Source organism: Acipenser ruthenus, chromosome 53 (genome assembly GCF_902713425.1).
Source record: "Acipenser ruthenus chromosome 53, fAciRut3.2 maternal haplotype, whole genome shotgun sequence".
Classification (NCBI taxonomy): Eukaryota; Metazoa; Chordata; class Actinopteri; order Acipenseriformes; family Acipenseridae; genus Acipenser; species Acipenser ruthenus.
In genome coordinates, this window is record NC_081241.1 from 3,294,624 (window position 1) to 3,317,136 (window position 22,513).

The window sequence follows — 22,513 nt, forward strand, 5'->3', positions numbered from 1 at the left end:
AGCACTTTTAGCAGTACAAGTTACTTGACAGCTGTGATAGGCTCTCAAAATATAATTCCTGTGTTTAAGAATCTTTGAGGTGCAAAAACAATTTGTAAGCAAGAGTCTCTCCGTTCTCGGATATAGCAATTATTGCAGCCTTTGTGGCTATGTTTAAATCTTTTAGACTTTTTCATTTTAACAAGCAATGCTCAAAGAAACACTGAACACACACTCCTGCCCTCAACAAGTCAAGCTGGGTGGTCATGTGACCACAAGTAGAGTCTATACAGAATGTGTCAAAATACAGTTTAGCTGATGCAGGTATTTTGAAGTGCTACTAAGTGGGGTGGAAGTCAATTGTATGACTGTTACATTTCCCTAATATTAAGCAGAGTGTGATATTAACCAACATGATATTATCAGGAGCTTGCTTCCTCTGACTCACATTATAATCATGTATGGTCAGGACAGTTCAATGTGATGATAATAAGCGGGTTTGACTGTACTAACAAACGCAGCGAACAGGGTCATGCGCACACACAAAACCCTGCAGAAATCTACAACAGAGCAAACAATCAGATTCTGACATCTGCTCTGACTGCCAGTGATTATATTCCACAGCAATCAGATTCGGAAGCCTTACACAGAAATTCTCAAAGTCTGGGGCTTGCACAATTCCGTGGTAGTCCTTTAGCAAAAAAAAAAAAAAAGTAAGACAAATGTTAATAATTTACATTTTATTACCAGACAAGTTAGTAAAAAAAACAAACAAAAAACAAAAACACATCAGATTTGTATTGTTTGGAAAATTTAAAATTTGCATGCAGATTTTTCCAGTATTAAAATACATTATTACTTCTCACTGTTCATTCAATACATATTTTTAATGTAAATATTATAATAGTTCCATTTTATTTTTGTGGTACTAGTTATTTATTTAATTTAACTGACAGTAAAATTCATAACAAATCATCTATTGAGATGCAGTATTACCCTTATAAAAGTTTACCACAGTATTTTTGCAGTAATTTTAGTTTTTCCATGCTTTTCCCATGGTTAAACTGTGCATTTACTGTACTGCACTTTGCCATGTTTTTTTTTAACATGCTTTACCATACCTCGCTGGTCTTTACAATGCTCACCTATGCTTTCACTGTGCTTTATTACACTTTGCTATGCTTTGACTAGGGAAAACTTTAATAAGGGTTAGTTTAGCATGGCTTGTTTTTAACATGCTTTACCATACCTCTGTGCTTTACCATGCTTTCACTGTGCTTGATACACTTTGCTATGCTTTTACTAGGGGAATCACATACGTGTTAGCGAGAATTCTTAATTTTTGCACTTATCAGCAGCTTTTTGCAGTAAATGAAAAAAAATATTCCACAACTTAAATAATCAGTCAAGCAGATGCATGTTTTGGGCTAGGGTGCTTCTTCAATACACTAAAGAAGGCACTGGACAAAACATTAGTTTTTTGGTTAAAAACAAAATGATGGATTACATTTAATCTCAATGTAGAGTCATAGAAAAGTCCTATATTGTGTCTGGTTTCCAAAACTTGCTGTGATAAATGCTTCACGGTTCTGTGTTGTAAACAGAAAGGTCGTCGATTCGGGTCACGTGGAGTTCCCATGGAAACTGGTTGGCCGGCCTGTCTGCTGCACTTTGACTTTTGCACTCCGACACCATGAGTTCTACATCCTGGTCGTCCAGAATTCGAATCATGTCCCCTTCCGGGTCCCGATAGTTCAAAGCAAGGTCTTCATTGTGAAACAGCTCCCTACAGGGTAAACATGCTGGTGAGTGGTGAGGGACATTGTAGATAACACAATAATACCCTACATCTTACCTGTTGTGCAAACATGATGTCTGGTACTACACTAGGTAAAGAAATCTCTGTTTGCAAGTCATGCTTTCAGAGATTCTTTAATTTCCTTGGTCACCTGGAGGGTATGCCCATACCTTCAACAGTTTCCCTTATAAAAAGTTTCGCAAAGTGTAATAAAGCACAGTGAAAGCTAAAGCATAGGGAAACATTGTAAAGCACAGAGAGGTCTGGTAAAGCATAGGGAAGCATTGTAAAGCACAGAGAATTATGGTAAGGCATGTGGAAGAATTGTAAAGCACAGAGAGGTCTGGTAAAGCATAGGGAAGCATTGTAAAGCACAGAGAGGGCTGGTAAAGCATAGGGAAGCATTGTAAAGCACAGAGAGGTGTGGTAAAGCATGTTAATAAACATGGCATGTTAATAAACATGGCAAGCGACTGACATGCTTTCAGCGAGGGACATGACCCTGCCGAGGTGACATGACCCTTGTGCAAGTTTAACAGATTTACTGAGAATAACACATGGGAACAGGAAACGTTCTTTAGCCTAGTGTAGTGCCAGATGTTTCAAAATTAAAATACATGTTTTCTTTAACTTCAAAACTGCACTTTGAGACCTCTGTAGCTAACGAAAGTGCAAAACAGATTTATGATATTATATTGAGCCTATTTCTGCTGGAGATAGACTGCTCCCCAGCTTAATAAGATCCCTGTACAGACTGGCTGGACAATTATCCAATCAGCTAATTAAAGATGATCCCCTTGAATAAAAGGCTGCAATCCTAACCCACTCAACCCGGGCTGAAAACCCTGCTGGCCCTGATACTGCGTTTCCATGTTCATTTGGCTGCCAATCCGAGCTGCCCCTGATTTCTTTTCGGACCCTGACATGATTTTGCACTTCTTTTCCACCGAGATGCTGTTTCTAAATTACATTTTAAATGGGTCGGGATTTGGATAAACTGTAAAGGGAAAATGTCCACAACAGTGCTGATGTTTTTCGGCCTTCACATCATACTGTATACATGCATTGCACTGCTGGGTGTCAAAAAGGAAGCTTGTATTTCCAGTAATAGCTGCAAGAATCGACCACACTCCTGTTGCATTTCTATTGAATTCTCACAGACATACAGCAGCTTGTTATGTTTTGTTTTTTGTGGGGGGAGGTGCCAACCTCTAGATCTTTTTAAAGACTTCCTGAGAAGCGCAGTGAGCTCTGTAAAACTCTTCCTGAGCCCTTCAGAGTCACAGAACTGAGTCTGCAGCCGACCCTGCAGATAAACATGATCAATTGCAATGAACTATGAGCAGCGTCATAACTGGGGCTGATCCTGTGGTCAGAACAGAAGACAGTACTAATGGCAGACTGCAGGGTAGTTTCAATTCCAATGAATCGAGCTCTTCCAGATAGACTGCAGGTTAGGTTTTAAGATGTTCTCAATTGCAGTAAACACAGTGTATCAGTCATCTGCCCCCTAGAGGATTGTAAAACAAGGTAGTCCAGTGATTTTTTTAGACTGAAGAGGTGTACTAACTTGTTACTGATATGAACAGAACCCGCTGATGAATATTTTCAACGTGATAAACAAATCAATTATTTTTCAAATGAATAAAGCATTGAGTTAACATAGAACTGTACTGTAGCCTCACTGCATATCATCTTTTAAAATGTGTCAATTGAAAACCTACTGTAAAATGTGCCTATTTATTTTCACATGAAGTGTATTATTATAGTTCCACACTGATATAGAATGAAGAAAGGGGGAAGAAAACTCGGCCTTGCAGATGTGCCGTGGATAACTGTTGTGAGACATTTTACAGTGAAAGCTGTGTGTGTGTGTTGGTACCTCATTCGAGTCAGCAGGTCGTTGTAGGAGGGCTGGATCGACAGCTCTTCTTCCACACAGATATCTCTGCAAAGCAAAGCAGCACACCATTCAAATACACGCACTTCTGAGGGATTCTGTCATACACGGGGGTTACACTGAGATTTAGGCTTTCCAAGTTACCCAAAATAAAAAAGGTATTGAAGCATAAAACTAAGAACAAAATAAGTAACATTCTATACTAGCAGACATTCCCAAATAATATTCAATGGCAGACAGACAGACAGCGGCACTGCAATGGTTCGGGGCAATGGTAGCACAAGTATAGGGCAGCTACAATGGGGTGAGGCTGGTAGAATGGGACCACAGTGTGCTAACTATACCCTCAATGATCTTCAATGGCAGACAGACAGACAGCGGCACTGCAGTGGTTCTGTATTACACTGAGGGGGGCAATGGTAGCACAAGTATAGGGCAGCTACAATGGGGTGAGGCTGGTAGAATGGGATCACAGTGTGCTAACTCTACCCTAAATGATCTTCAATGGCAGACAGACAGGCAGCGGCACTGCAGTGGCTCTGTATTACACTGAGGGGCAATGGTAACACAAGTATAGGGCAGCTACAATGGGGTGAGGCTGGTAGAATGGGACCACATTGTGCTAACTATACCCTAAATGATCTTCAATGGCAGATAGGCACAGTGGCACTAGGATGGTAAGTTAATGGTAGCACAAGTATAGGGCAGCTACAATGGATTTAATTCATTATTGAGCGCTCTCCTATATATTATATAGCTAGCACATGCATTTATATCGAATCTTTAAAAAAAAAAAAAAAGACTGAAGTAAATGTAACATGGCGCAGGCTGGGCATGAACCGGAAACCGTGCGGACCATGTCTTAACCACAATGCCAAAGAGGGCTGCATTCATGGTTTCAGAGCCTCTAACCTCATCTCATCTCATCTCAGGGGACAGAATTTGTAACGGCAGTGTATCACACAACACTGCCCATTACAGAAATGCTTTGAAACTATGGCCCTATGCATAATAACATGCACCTTCTCAACTGTATCTCAAGGTGTGTGTGAAGCGCCTACACATTTGTTTGCTTTTTGCTTTTGAATACCAAGATTGCTCTCAATGCATCAACTACTATTGATTATAGCCTGTCCGAATCGAGGAATGAATTGCTCATTGCTCCTCTAGTCCCTGTAAGGGCAGATCAGCAGCAGTGTTATAGTCAGGGAGTGCAAAGGGATTTCAGCGAAAGAGATTTCATTCATGCAGTCCTGTCACAGTGCTTCCAGAATAAATTAGCACCAGCCCATTCATTTCATTAATAGAGCTGCTAAAATGTGCTGATGGCACAGTTTTCTCGCTCAATGAAATGTCTGGCTGCTAGATTATGCTGATTGATGTCCGTCAGGGGTGAGTTTTACTCTCATTACATTAGGTGCAGAAGAAGAAATTCTCCGGAATGGACATTAATACACCTGCTACTCGCACAACGAAGACTACTGACCACTTCTACTAGGTGAGCTGATGGCTATGAGAGAGCCGTCTGGAGCATCCTGCTTGTGACACAACCTGCCAAGCAAACAAGTGGCTTTGATCACAAACAGGTTCAAGAGACCTCCCACACGCGTCATTATACATCACGACTTCTAAATGAAACATTATCTGAAAACCTAGGGAAGATTAGATCTGTTTTATTATCATTTTAAACAAAATATTCTTATAAGTTTAAACACTAAAGTTAGTGACTGCTACCAGTTTGCTTGCAAGCAGTCTGAACATAAATGAGATTTGCTGTGGGAGATTTGTTCTTGAGGCTTTTTCATTGGTATTGTTTTGTGTTTAAGGTGTTTGGTACTTCCCTAAGTGCTCTGGTAAAAAAGACTGGCATTGGCTACAGTTCACGCGCTCAGGATTCTGTTAATCTGGCTGTTCCGAAGATGTGGAGCTGTTTCCATCATAGTGTGAAGATGGAAATTGATCATCTTTCTCTCTCTGGTTTTAAAGATCCTATTTGTGAATTAATTAGAACTTCCTGCCAATGCTTCTCCTTCAGTCCTCATTCTTATTTATTCTTGTGCTGTTTGTACTTTGCAATTGTCTTTTTATTGTTTTCCAGGATCCCCTTGTAAACGAGGCACCTGGTTAGATAAAAATAAATAAAAAGATTGTTGATCTAGAATGTTTTTGAATATAAATTATGCATGATATTGCGAAGAGATGATATTGTTCTCAATGGAACGTGATTTATAAATGTAGTATTATTATTATTATTATTATTATTATTATTATTATTATTATTATTATTATTATTATTAGTAGTAGTAGTAGTAGTCGTAGTAATACGACGGGGAGTAGTAGCAGTAGTAGTAGTAGCAGCAGCAGCAGCAGTAGTAGTAGGAGTAGTTGTAGTTCTGTCACCCAAACTGCACGATATGGAATCGCTTATACAATAAGAGACACATGACAGATTAACTTAGAAAATGAAACTTTACAAAACTCGTAAAACAAATGACTGTCTAACCTGCTCTGTGGGGTCCCTGTGTCATGGTAGTACATACTCGCTGTCTCACCTGCTCTGTGGGGTCCCTGTGTCATGGTAGTACATACTCGCTGTCTCACCTGCTCTGTGGGGTCCCTGTGTCATGGTAGTACATACTCGCTGTCTCACCTGCTCTGTGGGGTCCCTGTGTCATGGTAGTACATACTCGCTGTCTCACCTGCTCTGTGGGGTCCCTGTGTCATGGTAGTACATACTCGCTGTCTCACCTGCTCTGTGGGGTCCCTGTGTCATGGAAGTACATACTCGCTGTCTCACCTGCTCTGTGGGGTCCCTGCGTCATGGTAGTACATACTCGCTGTCTCACCTGCTCTGTGGGGTCCCTGTGTCATGGTAGTAAATACTCGCTGTCTCACCTGCTCTGTGGGGTCCCTGTGTCATGGTAGTACATACTCGCTGTCTCACCTGCTCTGTGGGGTCCCTGTGTCATGGTAGTAAATACTCGCTGTCTCACCTGCTCTGTGGGGTCCCTGTGTCATGGTAGTACATACTCGCTGTCTCACCTGCTCTGTGGGGTCCCTGTGTCATGGTAGTACATACTCGCTGTCTCACCTGCTCTGTGGGGTCCCTGCGTCATGGTAGTAAATACTCGCTGTCTCACCTGCTCTGTGGGGTCCCTGTGTCATGGTAGTACATACTCGCTGTCTCACCTGCTCTGTGGGGTCCCTGTGTCATGGTAGTACATACTCGCTGTCTCACCTGCTCTGTGGGGTCCCTGTGTCATGGTAGTACATACTCGCTGTCTCACCTGCTCTGTGGGGTCCCTGTGTCATGGTAGTACATACTCGCTGTCTCACCTGCTCTGTGGGGTCCCTGTGTCATGGTAGTACATACTCGCTGTCTCACCTGCTCTGTGGGGTCCCTGTGTCATGGTAGTACATACTCGCTGTCTCACCTGCTCTGTGGGGTCCCTGCGTCATGGTAGTACATACTCGCTGTCTCACCTGCTCTGTGGGGTCCCTGCGTCATAGTAGTAGCAGCGCAGGCAGTTCAGCTGTTTCCCTCCCTCACTCTCCTCCGAGTCTGAGTCCTTCTCCGGCAGCTGCTTGATCACCTTCACAAAGGTCTGGGGGAAAATCCCGACGGCATCCCTCACAGTGCCCTGGGGGGGAAGGAGAAGCACACACAATACAGTAAAGTCTCCTTGAAACGAACTTGGGACCAATTTCCTGATACTACAAAATTTCTACATGACTATGAACAGCAAACTGTGGATGCAAGTCGTCAGCATTTCCGATTTGCTCAAAACCTGATATTGAGGACGTCTTTAGTGGTTTAAAATTGCCCTTGATTAGAATGGGACATGCAGATTGCAAATGCAGTTCATTTTCAAACGCTCACTCCCAACTGTATTTTCAAAAAAATGCACAATACTTTAAAATGTATAATACTTTCTTTGTTCTGTAATTGAAAACTTATTTCAGTGTTGCTGTAACTGCAATAAAAACTGACAGTATGCATTTAGACTCCTGATAATACACATTTGTTTGCTGGTCCCTTGAAATTCATATTAATGAGAAATGACTTTATTATCAAATATAAGCAATCATAAAAAACAAAGATTGGAACCCTTTTTCCTCCACCAATCAGAGACTGCAGGAGGTGAGGTGGAGGTGGTAGAGGTGGTGAAGGAGGTTGAGGTGGAGGAGGAGGTGGTGGAGGAGCAGGAAGTGGAGGAGGTGAAGGTGTCTCTTAGTCCCTGTTAAAACTCTAGCAGCAGTATTTTGTGCAGACGAGAAATAATATGACTACGAGTACCAGCGTAGGGCATTACAGTAATCTTGCATCTGGTTGGGAAAGAATACTTTAAAAAAATGATTTCCATTACACGAGAGTAGATGTTAAAACTTCATGCTGATTTGAACTCGGCTCTCGCCAAGATAAACACCAACTAAGACGTAGCTTTACAGTAAACTAATGTGATCCATATGTGTCTCCATCCATTTATGTTTCCTTCCATATGATGATGTAGATATCCTTCTGTCTGGTGTTAATGGCTGAAGTGTAATGCTGGCTCCAGGGATCAGCTTATTTTGCCTCCCTGGCGCATCAGCACACACAACGGCTGCGATGCTGGCTCCGGGGATCAACCACAGTGCGGCCTCCCCAGCGCATCAGCATGACAACCATCTGGATTGAGCTAATTAGGGTACATCTCTGGGGTTTTCAAGTGGGCACCTTCCATCCTCGGTGTTTCGTCGACTAGCCCACGACACCTCAAGAGGGCTCGACGGTGATTCTGGCGTCCCAGCATCACCCCCCTCCGTCCCCCACTCAACTCAGCCCAGGTTACTTACCTGTACATCAGCGTTCCTTTCTTTCTATTGTGCTTGAGATCCCCAGCCAGAATCTTTCCGTCTCAACCACAGCCAGTTGCTGCTCCTCTCTGCTGCTTCAGATAAGTTCTTCACTGTGCGACGCAACTCTTGGCCACTGAATCCGACGTCTCTGAGAAACAATCCACCTCCACTGGGTAAACCCGGACTCTCCATCCTCGCTGTTCCGCTTCAGTGGCTAGTTGAGCATACCGCAGTTTCTTCCTCTCATACGCCTCATCTACAGCTTCCTCCCATGGCACTGTTAACTCTACCAGGTGAACAAGGCGTGCTGATCCAGACCACAAGACAATATCTGGTCGAAGGTTAGTGGTGGCAATCTCAGGTGGAAAAATAAGCCGTTGACCAAGATCTACCAGCATTTTCCAGTCTCTAGCAGATTCCAGTTGTCCTGGGCGAGGATTGGTTTCAACACCTTTTCTTGGTGGTTGCTCTCCTGGGCGGAGCAATGTTGTCTTTTGTGTGTAATGTTTTGATGGAACAGGTGGCAACTTATTGGTCATGTTACGCTTGTCTTCCAGTGCTAAGGCCAAACATCGCAGCACCTGGTCATGGTGCCAAGTAAACCGTCCTTGGCTAAGAGCCACCTTACATCCTGTCAAAATGTGCCTTAATGTTGCAGGTGATGAACACCATTTGGTGATATTTCTTAGATGAAATTAAGAGATTTTGGTAACATTTATAATGTGTGTTCAAAAGAAAGCTCTGGGTCAAAGATCACTCCGAAGTTTCTCATTTCCACTCTAAATTCAGGAGAGAAACCGTTTCTGAGATCCCAGAATCATCACCTCTGTTTTATCTGAGTTTAACGTTAAAAAGTTTTTAAACATCCAAATGTATGATGTCAGCAAGACAGGCATTTAAAATAATTGGCGCAGAGGTGTCACCCTGTTTGAGAGCTAGATATAACTGGGTATCGTCAGCGTAACAATGAAAATGAACTCCATGTCTACAAATAATATTGTCCAAAGGTAGCATATAAAAAAAACACATTGGGCCAAAAATCGAGCCCTGTGGGCTCCTGTGGCAATGTGCCCCGCCCCTGTGTGCAATTGTGTGTTATGTGTTGTATGTTGCGTGTGTAAATGTTGGTGTATAGTCATTGGCACACGGGATATAAACGGGTCTGTGTTTCACGTGTATTTAAAAAGTGTATATTTGTATTTAGGCACGGGATTGCACATCACGCACGTGCATTTAAAATATAATATGTGAACACGGGGTTTCACGTAATGAATTCACGTGCTGGGATTCAAGTGAGTAATTAATTAGTAATTGAATCCCAGCACAAACAGTATAAATAGATGCACGTTTAGTCACTCGTGGTTAGGTGTTCGGTGAGTGGAGAACGAGTGTGGAGCAGGAGAAATTAAATAATAAGAAATAACGTAAATATAAAAGTGAATAACTCTCTCACTCACCGTGTTTCGTTTGTCTGTCTGTGCACTGTCTGTTTACTGTGTAGTCCGTTTTGTTTGTCTTTTTATTTTGGCGTGTAGTGCCGTGTCCCGTGTTTTTGTCTGTTCAAACCTTTTATTTTCTGTGCTGTTTTATTAAATGCTGAGCGAAACCATTCGCTCAGCTCCACCAAAACCCCAAGTCTCTCTGTATTCCTTCCTGCTTCTGGTCTGACGCCACCCACTCCGGCCGTCTTTGTGACACGTGGTGTCCTGCGTGGGATCGACAGCGCCTCCAGGACTCAGGCCAGAGCAGGAACCGCAGTTTGGATTTAAAAAAGAAAAAAAAAAAAATGGCAGAAAACGCCATCAAAATGCGGGACTGGATGCTGGAAAATGCTGGGCTGGAGGCCCAGTCTATCCCAGTAGTCGTCCAGTTCCTGGAGTTTATGGATAGGGAACGATGGGAGGCTTATGCGAGGGAACAGACCGTAAGCACCTGGGAGGAAGGTGTGGGGTTGGTCCTCAGCTACCTGGAAGCAGTTATAAGTGGAACAGCAGCCCAGGTAGCAGGTCCACCAGCAGAGGAAGAATGCCTGCTGTCCCCGTCTCCACCAGCAGAGGAAGAATGCCTGCTGGTTTTGCCTCCACAGCCCAAGCGGGAGGAGCCTGAGCGTCCACAGCCCAAGCGGGAGGAGCCCGAACGTCCTACGCCTGAGTGGGAGGAGCCCGAACGTCCTACGCCTGAGTGGGAGGAGCCCGAACGTCCTACGCCTGAGTGGGAGGAGCCCGAACGTCCTACGCCTGAGTGGGGGGAGCCCCAACGTCCACAGCCCAAAAGGGAGGAGTCGGTGCGTCCACAGCCCAACAGGGAGGAGTCGGTGCGTCCACAGCCCAACAGGGAGGAGTCGGTGCGTCCACAGCCCAACAGGGAGGAGTCGGGGCGTCCACAGCCCAAAAGGGAGGAGTCGGTGCGTCCACAGCCCGAAGAGAGGGAAGTCGGGGCTTCCACAGCCCTAGGACCCAAGCTGCCAGCAGAGGGTGAATACCTGCTGGTCCCACCTCCACCAGCAGAGGGTGAATGCCTGCTGGTTCCACCTCCACCGCAGTGGGAGGACTGCTTGCCCCTCCCACCTCCACCAGCAGAGGGTGAATACCTGCTGGTTCCACCTCCACCGCAGTGGGAGGACTGCTGGCCCCTCCCACCTCCAACAGCAGAGGGTGAATACCTGCTGGTTCCACCACCGCCAGGAGCAGAGGAGCTGGAGCTGCCTCTGCCTCCACCACCGCCAGGAGCAGAAGAGCTGGAGCTGCCTCTGCCTCCACCACCGCCAGGAGCAGAGGAGCTGGAGCTACCTCTGCCTCCACCACCGCCAGGAGCAGAGGAGCTGGAGCTGCCTCTGCCTCCGCCACCGCCCGGAGCAGAGGAGCAAGAGCTGCCTCTGCTGCCCGTACCTCCGCAGGGAGTACGGTGGCCGGAGCCCCAGAAAGGGGAGCTGCCGGCCACGAAGAAGGGGGAGGAGGTCTGGAGACCACCAACCCCAGCAGCAGTTTCGCTGCCGGAGATCGTGGGGGAGGTCAGGAGACCTGCTCCCACTGCAGCAGTTTCGCTGCCGGAGATCGTGGGGGAGGTCCGGAGACCTGCTCCCACTGCAGCTTCTTCGCTGCCGGCAGTACTGTGGTCGGAGCCCCACCAAAGGGAGCTACCGGCTACAAAGAAGGGGGACGAGGTCTGGAGACCACTTTCCCCAGCAGCAGTTTCGCTGCAGGAGTTCTTGTGGCCGGAGCCCCACAGGAGGGAGCTGCCGGCTACGAAGAAGGGGGAGGTCGGGGGACCACCTGCCCCCGCAGCTTTTTCGCTGCAGGACGGGACCAACAGGCTGTCAGCCGTGCCACTACCGGCAGGGGTGCTGACAGCATGGCCAGCCATGGGCCCACTGAAGCCTCCCTTCCCAGCCCAAGACTTTGTCCTGGACTGCTGGGTTTTTAAGGGGGGAGGTGGCCGTTGAGGCCATGTGTGCTGCGCACAATGGGGGGTATATGTGGCAATGTGCCCCGCCCCTGTGTGCAATTGTGTGTTATGTGTTGTATGTTGCGTGTGTAAATGTTGGTGTATAGTCATTGGTACACGGGATATAAACGGGTCTGTGTTTCACGTGTATTTAAAAAGTGTATATTTGTATTTAGGCACGGGATTGCACATCACGCACGTGCATTTAAAATATAATATGTGAACACGGGGTTTCACGTAATGAATTCACGTGCTGGGATTCAAGTGAGTAATTAATTAGTAATTGAATCCCAGCACAAACAGTATAAATAGATGCACGTTTAGTCACTCGTGGTTAGGTGTTCGGTGAGTGGAGAACGAGTGTGGAGAAGGAGAAATTAAATAATAAGAAATAACGTAAATATAAAAGTGAATAACTCTCTCACTCACCGTGTTTCGTTTGTCTGTCTGTGCACTGTCTGTTTACTGTGTAGTCCGTTTTGTTTGTCTTTTTATTTTGGCGTGTAGTGCCGTGTCCCCTGTTTTTGTGTTTAAAACCTTTTATTTTCTGTTTATTAAATGCTGAGCGCGATCACGCGCCCAGCTTATACCAAACCACATTTCTCTGTCGTTTGTGTTCCTGTTTCTGGTCTGACGCCACCCACTCCGGCCGTCTTTGTGACAGCTCCACATGAAACCTCTGACAAAAAAGAAGTCTCCTCCTCAATTTTAACAAATTGAAGCCTGTTTGAGAGATAGGATCGAATCCAAGACAAGGCACTACCTGACAATCCCACCATATTTTTTTAAGCGATCAATTAAAACAGATTGATCAATAGTGTCGAACACAGCACTTAAATCTAGTAATATAAGAACTGATGGTGAGCCCATGTCAGGGGATAACAACACATTGTTTACCACTCGAATAAGTGCGTCTCAGAGCTATGACAAGGTCTGAACCCAGACTGAAATTTCTCAGATATGCTATGAACTCCCAGAAATCTGTTGAGCTGCTCAGCCACTACTCTTTCTAAGACTTTAGACAGAAATGGGAGACTGGAAATAGGCCTGTAGTTGTTAACAACACTGGGATCTAAGGTGGGCTTCTTGAGCAGAGGTTTTAGTACAGCAGTCTTGAATGAGTTAGAACAGTACCTGATAAAAGAGAACTGTTAACACTATTAAAACCTGCAGTGTTTATTTTGGGGAATTGTGGCAGGATGGCTCACAGTGGTGAGGTGTAGTGACGTGACGGACCAGGAAGTACAGAAACCAAAACAATGGATGGGCGGGTGAAGCTGAACACATCGGCAGTCAGCGTATTTAATAAATCAAATAAACAAAACAAATGATTTTAACAAAACAACAAAACAAAAGGGCACGAGGGCCAAACGAATCAGACAGACAAACAAGTAAGTGTCGTGCTGGCTAATCCAGCACGTTTTAGCAATTGTTAATTTTTGTCTTCTCTCTATCTCCCCGTACCTCCTCTCTGCACCCCAACAACCAACCCCGCAGCACGGACAGCTGCCGGTTCTTATACTCTGGCCGAGGGGTTAACTAGCTGTTAATTATCTTATTACCCCTCGGCCACAGTCTGCACGCGTTTGGTAAGGATGCATGACTGTCAGCTAGTTAAATAATCAGTAGCTGATCAGTCATGCATCCTCACAGGGTTTTAAATTATAAATATAAAAACAATAACAAAAGCCACGGCGCTTTTATCCGCGCCGCAAACAAAAATACAAATAATAATACATAGGGGTGGGACACTCCGCCACACATGCCCCCCCTTGTGCGCAGCACACATGGTCTTTTTGGCCACCTCTCCCCCTTATTCCCTAAAGTCCCGGCTAGCAGTCTCAGCCCAGGAACAGGGGAAGCAAGGTGTCTCCGGGGGCGGCCACGGCGGGATTTCCTCCTCCCACCCAAGCAACTGTAGCGTCCCAGTGGACCACGCACAGGCCGGCTCTTCTGGCCCAAAATATTTTGGGGGTGGTCTCCAGACCTGCCCCTCCTTCTTCATGGCTGGCAGCTGCCCTTCATGGGGCTCCAGCCACAGTGTTTCCTGCCACGAAAGTGAGGCTGGGGAAGCTGGTCTTCTGACCTACCCCACCTTCTTCGTGGCCAGCAGCTGCCCTTCATGGGGCTCCAGCCACAGTATTTCCTGCCGCATGGCAGGACTGGTAGCGACCCCAGGCAAAACAGGACCCTCGGGATGCGATGGCAGCAGCTGCAGACCTTCGTCAGGCAACGGCAGCAGCAGCGGACCCTCGGGAGGCGACGACAGACCAAGGTGATGTGTAGCAACAGGCAGCCCCAGGCGATGCGGAGCAACAGGCAGCCCCAGGCGATGCGGAGCAACAGGCAGCCCCAGGCGATTCGAAGCAACAGGCAGCCCCAGGCGATTCGAAGCAGGCATCCTTGGGCGGTGCGAAGCAGGGCAGGAGCAGTCCTTCCCATGACGGTGGATGTGGAACCAGCAGGTATTCACCCTCTGCTGATGGAGGTGGAGATGGAACCAGCAGGTATTCACCCTCTGCTGGTGGAGCTGGGAGCGGCAAGCAGCCCTTCCACGGCGGTTGAGGCGGAACCAGCAGGTATTCACCCTCTGCTGGTGGAGGTGGGAGGGGCAAGCAATCCTCCCACGGCGGCTGAGGTGGAACCAGCAGGCATTCACCCTCTGCTGGTGGAGGTGGCGAAGGCAGAGGCATCTGCTGCTCTGCTCCTGGCGGTGGAGGTGGCGGAGGCAGAGGCAGCTCCCGCTGCTCTGCTCCTGCCTCCCACGGCGGCTGAGGCGGAACCAGCAGGCATTCACCCTCTGCTGGTGGAAGTGGAGAGGGAACCAGCAGGTATTCACCCTCTGCTGGTGGAGGTGGCGGAGGCAGAGGCAGCAGGTATTCTTCCTCTGCTGCTGGAGGCCTAGGTTCTGGACCTGTGGGCTTCCCCCCCCCCCCCCCCTCTGGGCACTGGATGCACGGGCTCCCCCCTTCTGGGCGCTGGATGCACGGGCTCCCCCCTTCTGGGCGCTGGATGCACGGGCTCCCCCCTTCTGGGCGCTGGATGCACGGGCTCCCCCCTTCTGGGCGCTGGATGCACGGGCTCCCCCCTTCTGGGCGCTGGATGCACGGGCTCCCCCCTTCTGGGCGCTGGATGCACGGGCTCCCCCCTTCTGGGCGCTGGGTGCACGGGCTCCACCTCTTCGTATTGCGTGGGGCATATGGCCAACGTGTGCCCATATGCCCCACAGCCAGGGCACAACTCCGTCACGAGGTTCACAATATAAACCTCCCAGCCATCCTCCCCGATCTCCTCCTGCTGTTGCTGCGGTTGCTGTTGCTGCAGCTTACCTCTCCCCCTTCTCTTCCTGCTCCTTCTCCCTGCCTTCCTCTCCTGGGCCAGTTCCTCCTCCTCATCCTGGAAGGGGCAGATTGCTACAGTGTGCCCGTAGACCCCGCAAGCAAGGCACCAGCCTTGGTCCTCCAGACCACCGAGGAGGTCCTCCAGTTCCCCGCAGCTGTTTCTCCAGCTCCAGCCTTCCATTTTATTTATATTATTTTTATTTATTTTTTTTCCCAAAAAACACAAAAAACACTTTTTGAAAAAAACTAAACAAAATGTCCTTTTCCTGGTCCGGCTCCTAGTGGTGAGGTGTAGTGACTTCACGGACCAGGAAGTACAGAAACCAAAACAATGGATGGGCGGGTGAAGCTGAACACATCGGCAGTCAGCGTATTTAATAAATCAAATAAACAAATGATTTTAACAAAACAACAAAACAAAAGGGCACGAGGGCCAAACGAATCAGACAGACAAACAAGTAAGTGTCGTGCTGGCTAATCCAGCACGTTTTAGCAATTGTTAATTTTTGTCTTCTCTCTATCTCCCCGTACCTCCTCTCTGCACCCCAACAACCAACCCCGCAGCATGGACAGCTGTCGGTTCTTATACTCTGGCCGAGGGGTTAACTAGCTGTTAATTATCTTATTACCCCTCGGCCACAGTCTGCACGCGTTTGGTAAGGGTGCATGACTGTCAGCTAGTTAAATAATCAGTAGCTGATCAGTCATGCATCCTCACGGGGTTTTAAATTATAAATATAAAAACAATAACAAAAGCCGCGGCGCTTTTATCCGCGCCGCAAACAAAAATACAAATAATAATACATAGGGGCGGGACACTCCGCCACAGGAATACTTATTTAAAAAGTGAAGTGGGAATAGGGTCCAGTAACCAGATCTCACAGCCAGGAAAAATGCTCTGAAGTTTGTAAAGTGTGTCTGGGTGCTGTATTATTATCAGTTTATTTAGCAGACGCCTTTATCCAAGGCGACTTACAGAGACTAGGGTGTGTGAACTATGCATCAGCTGCAGAGTCACTTACAATTACGTCTCACCCGAAAGACGGAGCACAAGGAGGTTAAGTGACTTGCTCAGGGTCAAACAATGAGGTGGGATTTGAACTGGGGACCTCCTGGTTATAAGCCCTTTTCTTTAACCGCTGGACCACACAGCTTCTAAATTTGGTACGCAGTTAGGTATCTGATTTCTAATGTCAGTGACTTTCTTGTTAAAGTGATTCATAAAGTGATCGCAGCATTGATGAGCACTTGATAGAACAGACTATGGCCAAATGTTTTCCATCACATAGAATTTTAGGATTTTGACATACAGAATGATATCGCAAAAGTCTACCGGAAGCCATTATAGCAGTGCAGTATTTCATGTTAAATTTCGAAATGTCAATTTCTTCAATTTTTGACAGCTTTTTGCGAAGTATGTGGAAAACTACATAGCGCTATGTAATTCAATATGTTAACGCAACATTATTCAGCAAGTTTATTGTGACTTTTGAAGCAACATTTATAAATTCTATAGGGTGATGTAAAACTAAATAAATATTGACTGGAGTGGAGGCTCATAGTGGGAAAATGTAGCCCCTGATGAAAGAACTAGAGTATAGTTACTGACAGGGGGCTATAATGCCTGAAGGCCCCCTGGTGGTGACTATAGCTCTTCCCTCGAGGGGGCCTTTAGTTTCCACTATGAGCTGAGGTCTGCAGTCCATATTTGTTCTATGAATTAGTCACGAAAATAAGTGAGGCAAGGATGTGTGCTAAATATAGCTTTAAATTATGTTTAATATATGAGGCTTCCTCACTGTGGCAAAGAATTCTCGGAGGAGTTTCTGAGCATTGTATTTGTTTACATCGGCAAGTTGGAAGCGGGTTTGTCCACCATTTTGTTTTGTTGTTGAGGAGAATGAACATGTTCATTATTATTATTATTATTATTATTATTATTATTATTATTATTATTATTATTATTTATTTATTTATTTATTTCTTAGTAGACGCCCTTATCTAGGGTGACTTACAATTAAGGGAGTTTGTAAAAATCTATTGCCTTGTCATGGCTACATAGTTGGATCTATGTGTGGTCATGTGAAGAAGTTTTAACCAATCCAAAATACGACCCCACGAGAGTTAATTGCCATTTTTAGAACAGTGAAATCTTTTCTTGTTCGGCTTGGGGTTGTCTTGCGAATGCTCCCATCGCGATGCAGAAATTTCACTCTACCTGAAGCCGATCTAAAGAAGAAGATCCACTTTTGTACTTTTGAAATGTAATAAATAAATGAATCGGATGGTTTGATCATTTTATTTAAAATCATAGGTCTGCAATGTATTCATTAGGCTACTACATTCACTTTCTTAAAAAATAATTCCAACTCCTCTCGCTTTTAGAAAACTATATAAACATGGTCTATATGTAGAAAAACTTGTACAGTTTTTTTTTGGTAGTTTTTTTATAGTTGTACATAAGATTTATAATTGAGTGTTTAAAGTTGTGGATGAACTTACAATAAATACAATAGGTTACAGTACATTCCTTAAAATAGTTCTCTCATACAGGATCATCTTCAGTTTTGTACAATATTAATAAACAAATATATAAATAAATAAATCAGATGGTTTGATAATTGTATTTAAAAGCATAGGCCTGCAAAGTATTTCTAAAGTAGCCTAGTTTGACACATTTGGGGCTACCCCAAGAATAGTTCAAACTCGTCTCACTTTTAGATGAAGGGATGAAAACTCAGATAATTCAAAGTAATCTCACTTTGACATGAAGGGCATCAGATCTTCTGGTATCGAATCTTCATTTTCAGATCGGTTTGGGGTAAAGCGTGGAGTAGTGGTTAGGGCTCTGGACTCTTGACCGGAGGGTCGTGGGTTCAATCCCCAGTGGGGGACACTGCTGCTGTACCCTTGAGCAAGGTACTTTACCTAGATTGCTCCAGTAAAAACCCAACTGTATAAATGGGTAATTGTATGTAAAAAAATAATAATGTGATATCTTGTGTAACAATTGTAAGTCGCCCTGGATAAGGGCGTCTGCTAAGAAATAAATAATAATAATAAAGTGAATTTTCTGCATCGTGATGAGGTCATTCGCAAGACAACCCCAAGTCGAACAGAAAAAAATAAAAATGTATTTATTTTTAATATACTGTAACATATTTACTGTTTTTAAACTTGTGTAAGAAAAAAAGGTGTATCATTTTTTTTTTCTTCGATTGTTTATGAATTATGGTGTATTTTAATAAAAAATGAAGTATTAAAAACCATTATCAGACAACAATGCCCTCCGATCAGGGCTCTGTTTTTAGTGTTTCTCCAGCGCAGTGGTTTTGTGGTTTCGTACGTGGTTCAGTGGTGATGCTGAATTCAGTATAGTCACTGTTGTGTAAGGCAGAGAAGCACTGACACATTCACTTGGAAGATTCCATCAAAGACCACAGAGGCTCTTTTGACAGTAAACAAGCTGCAAGCCATTTCCTTTCTGTGTTAAAAGGCAGTTTCACAACAGGACCTAATTCTAGTAAAATGAGTTTCACATGAAATATGAAATATAAAAATGTCTTTTTTTGGTCAGAGGTTCTGTGTCAGAAGTCTTCAACAGCACCAAAAAATTATTCAGATACCTACTGTAAACAGCAGTATCGATTTTGTTTTAAATTTACAGTTTTCTTTTTATTTTATTTAATTGTTTATTTATTTATTTATTTATTTATTTTTTTGTGGTGACTCACTTTAATCCTGTACTGTTGGCCCATACTGTAAGTTACTAAATAAAGTGTGAAGGCTTATTGTTATATTATTATCTCATCAAGAAGCTGCTTGATGAGATTCTGGGATCAATAAGATACTAACAACTAAACGAGCAAGATGGGCCGAATGGCCTCCTCTCGTTTGTAAACTTCCTTATGTTCTCGTGTTCTTAAGCACCATCGCCATCTAGTCCAGTATTCCAAGCAGCACAAAATGAAACTTAATCCATAGTGGCAGATAAGAACATAAGAACATAAGAACATAAGAAAGTTTACAAACGAGAGGAGGCCATTCAGCCCATCTTGCTCGTTTGGTTGTTAGTAGCTTATTGATCCCAGAATCTCATCAAGCAGCTTCTTGAAGGATCCCAGGGTGTCGGCTTCAACAACATTACTGCAGAGTTGGTTCCAGACCCTCACAATTCTCTGTGTAAAAAAGTGCCTCCTATTTTCTGTTTTGAATGCCCCTTTATCTAATCTCCATTTGTGACCCCAGGTCCTTGTTTCTTTTTTCAGGTCAAAAAAGTCCCCTGGGTCGACATTGTCTATACCTTTTAGGATTTTGAATGTTTGAATCAGATCGCCGCATAGTCTTCTTTGTTCAAGACTGAATAGATTCAATTCTTTTAGCCTGTCTGCATACGACATGCCTTTTAAACCCGGGATAATTCTGGTTGCTCTTCTTTGCACTGTGCAGCTGCATTTTCTAGAGCAGCAATATCTTTTTTGTAACGAGGTGACCAAAACTGAACACAATATTCTAGGTGAGGTCTTACTAATGCATTGTAAAGTTTACTTACTTCCCTTGATTTAAATTCAACACTTCTCACAATATATCCAAGCATCTTGTTGGCCTTTTTTATAGCTTCCCCACAGATGTCTAGATGAAGACATTTCTGAGTCAACATAAACTCCTAGGTCTTTTTCTTAGTTCCCATCTTCAATTTCAGTATCTCCCATATGATATTTATAATGCACATTTTTATTGCCTGCGTGCAATACTTTACACTTTTCTCTATTAAATTTCATTTGCCATGTGTCTGCCCAGTTCTGAATGCTGTCTAGATCATTTTGAATGACCTTTGCTGCTGCAACAGTGTTTGCCACTCCTCCTATTTTTGTGTCGTCTGCAAATCTAACAAGTTTGCTTACTATACCAGAATCTAAATCATTAATGTAGATTAGGAATCACTAGGTGGTGCTGGCTCTTAGTTTTTCAAAGACACTTTGGCTGATCTGGCCTATGTTACGTGTATTAATAGGCAACTAGAACTAAAGAGCCACTCCTAAACTCCTTAACAAAGACTTAATAAAAAAAATAAAAAAGACAAACTAAATGAACTAAGAACTAATCAGAGATTGCTTTAAGTCTAGTGTAGATTCATGTCATTCATGAAAATACACTTTTTTTTTTTAAAACGACACATTCAAGATCTATATAGTGAATGGGTGTGCATGGCTGGACAGTGTACATAATTCACTTGTCAGCTACAATCACTTTAAAGTGGAAATTCTCTGAAAAAGAAAATGTAACGATGCTGTTACAATGTTGTACCACCAGGGGGGTAACAAGTTCTAAAAGCTGCACTCCTCTCCAACAAGTATTGGGACAGAAGACTCATACCACATCAAGAAATGCTGACTTACAGCCTGACAGGTTCAGAACTCGCTGTCTCTTGGCCGTCACGACTGCTGGAAAACAGTTGTTATTGGGGGTGAAAAATGAAGACCACCCAATTTTTCTAGACAATGGATATTGGATGGTCTTGGTTAGCGAATTGTTAATGTTTATTTTAAATACACCTCCATTGCACTGAGTTGCACACTGTTTAACAATATATTTGGCATCCCTCCACTTTTACTGGAGTGCTCACCAGCATCATGGTGCATCGAGATTGGGGGGGGGGGGGGGGGCAGTGGTGATGTTGCTAGTTTTAAGAGACGTATTTATAAGGCAGTATGGTCCAGTGATTAAAGTCCAGGGCTTGAAACAAAAAGGTTACCGGTTCAAATCCCACCTCTGCCGCTGACTCACTCACTGTATGACCTTGAGCAAGTCACTTAACTTCTTTGTGCTCCATCCTGCGGATGAGATGTTAAATCAATGTCCTATTTTAAGTGACTCTGCATATAATGCACAGTTCACAGCCTTCCTCTGTAAAGCGCTTTGTGATGGTGGTCCACTACGAAAGGCACTATATAAAAATAAAGATATTAAAGACATAAAGTGTTAGTTAGAACCTTTAAAGGGGGGGTCAACGATAATGTTACCAGCACTAATAAGAGACAAGAGGATGGATTGTAAAGCCTTGGTTCCTTTTGGAGGGGGGTTGTGCTGATAGCAGTAAGACAGTGCATTTGAGAGGGCTGTTTTTAAGTCTGCTAAACCAGAATGGGCAATGGCACTGAGCCCTGTCATCAGTAAGCAGCTGCCTCTGCTTCGCTCATCTAATTTATGCATCGCTCGGACACGCTGCGGGCGCAGTTGTGTGGCTCTTGTCCAGAATGTTACCTCTGCAAAAAGGTGCTAAAAGGTTACTCTGATCCAATTTCCGTATTTTTTGTTCACACCCGTTGCCTAAAATACTTTGGGGGAAAAAGCTGCATACAGCTGACTCAGCAGAATACATTAATGTACTTGACTTACTTCATGAAAGGCTACTGCTAATAAAAAAAAATAAAAAAAATAATAATGTTTCTATATTTTCATATCTTCATTACCCCCTCTCCTGATCACTGTGGATATGAAGTCATTTTCCACGACTGTTTTTATGGGCCTGATCTACTAGCTACTTGTTTTCTCAAGCAATACAACCCTGAATTTAACTTGAATATAAGAGCCTCCCTTTCACCTCTGCTTCACCAGCACAGGGAGGCTGCTCAGAGAGTATAAGAGCCTCCCTTTCTCTCTCTTTACTCCACCAGCCCAGAGGGAGGCAGTTCAGAGAGTACAAGAGCCTCCCATTCTCTCTCTGTTCCAGCAGCATAGAGCAGAGGGAGGCTGTTCAGAGAGTTTGAGCCTCCCTTTCTTTTTCTCTGCTCCACCAGCACAGAGGGAGGCTGTTTACTCCACCCATTCCCCCCTTCCCTTCTCCTCACTCTTTTCCACCCTTTCCTCCATCACTACCCCGTCCTATCTCTCTCTCCTTTGTTCCTTCCTCCTACTTATTTACTCCCCCCTCCTCTCACATCACTCTTGCCCTCCCCTTCTTTCCTTGACTCCCCCTCCTCTGCTCTTTATTTCCCTCTCCCCATCCTTCTCGCTCTCTCCCTCCCTTTTCCATTGCCCCCTCCTCCTCCTCCTCCTCCTCCTCCTCTCCCTCTCTCCCCTTCAGCTCACCTCCAGCCAGTCTGCATTCACTCTCTGCAGCAGGAAGATCACATCTCCAGCCCGAAAACTCAGCTCCAGCTTCCCCGTCCCGTTGAAATCGAAGAGCGCCTGCAAGGTAAGACACACACA

General features: G+C 44.7%; 2 protein-coding genes across 3 annotated transcripts in view; one reads left to right on the top strand and one right to left on the bottom strand.

Annotated features, from left to right (window-relative positions):
• Positions 1-704: 704 nt before the first annotated feature.
• Positions 705-22,513, bottom strand: part of LOC117432603 (neutrophil cytosol factor 4) — a 41,185-nt gene continuing 19,376 nt past the window's right edge. The window contains exons 7-10 of one of the 2 annotated variants that reach the window (XM_034910931.2): positions 22,394-22,492; positions 7,161-7,318; positions 3,660-3,725; positions 705-1,765 (exon numbers count right to left, since the gene is read on the bottom strand). In XM_034910931.2, the coding sequence (XP_034766822.1) occupies positions 1,561-1,765; positions 3,660-3,725; positions 7,161-7,318; positions 22,394-22,492 (528 nt within the window). In that variant the 3' untranslated portion in view covers positions 705-1,560. The remainder of the gene's footprint in view (positions 1,766-3,659; positions 3,726-7,160; positions 7,319-22,393; positions 22,493-22,513) is intronic. The other variant, XM_059016444.1, reaches the window with a different exon arrangement.
• LOC117432604 (parvalbumin alpha) overlaps positions 22,390-22,513 on the top strand; it is a 51,522-nt gene continuing 51,398 nt past the window's right edge. Inside the window, exon 1 of the mRNA XM_034054574.3 lies at positions 22,390-22,499. The gene's annotated coding sequence lies outside the window, so the exon portion shown is untranslated. The remainder of the gene's footprint in view (positions 22,500-22,513) is intronic.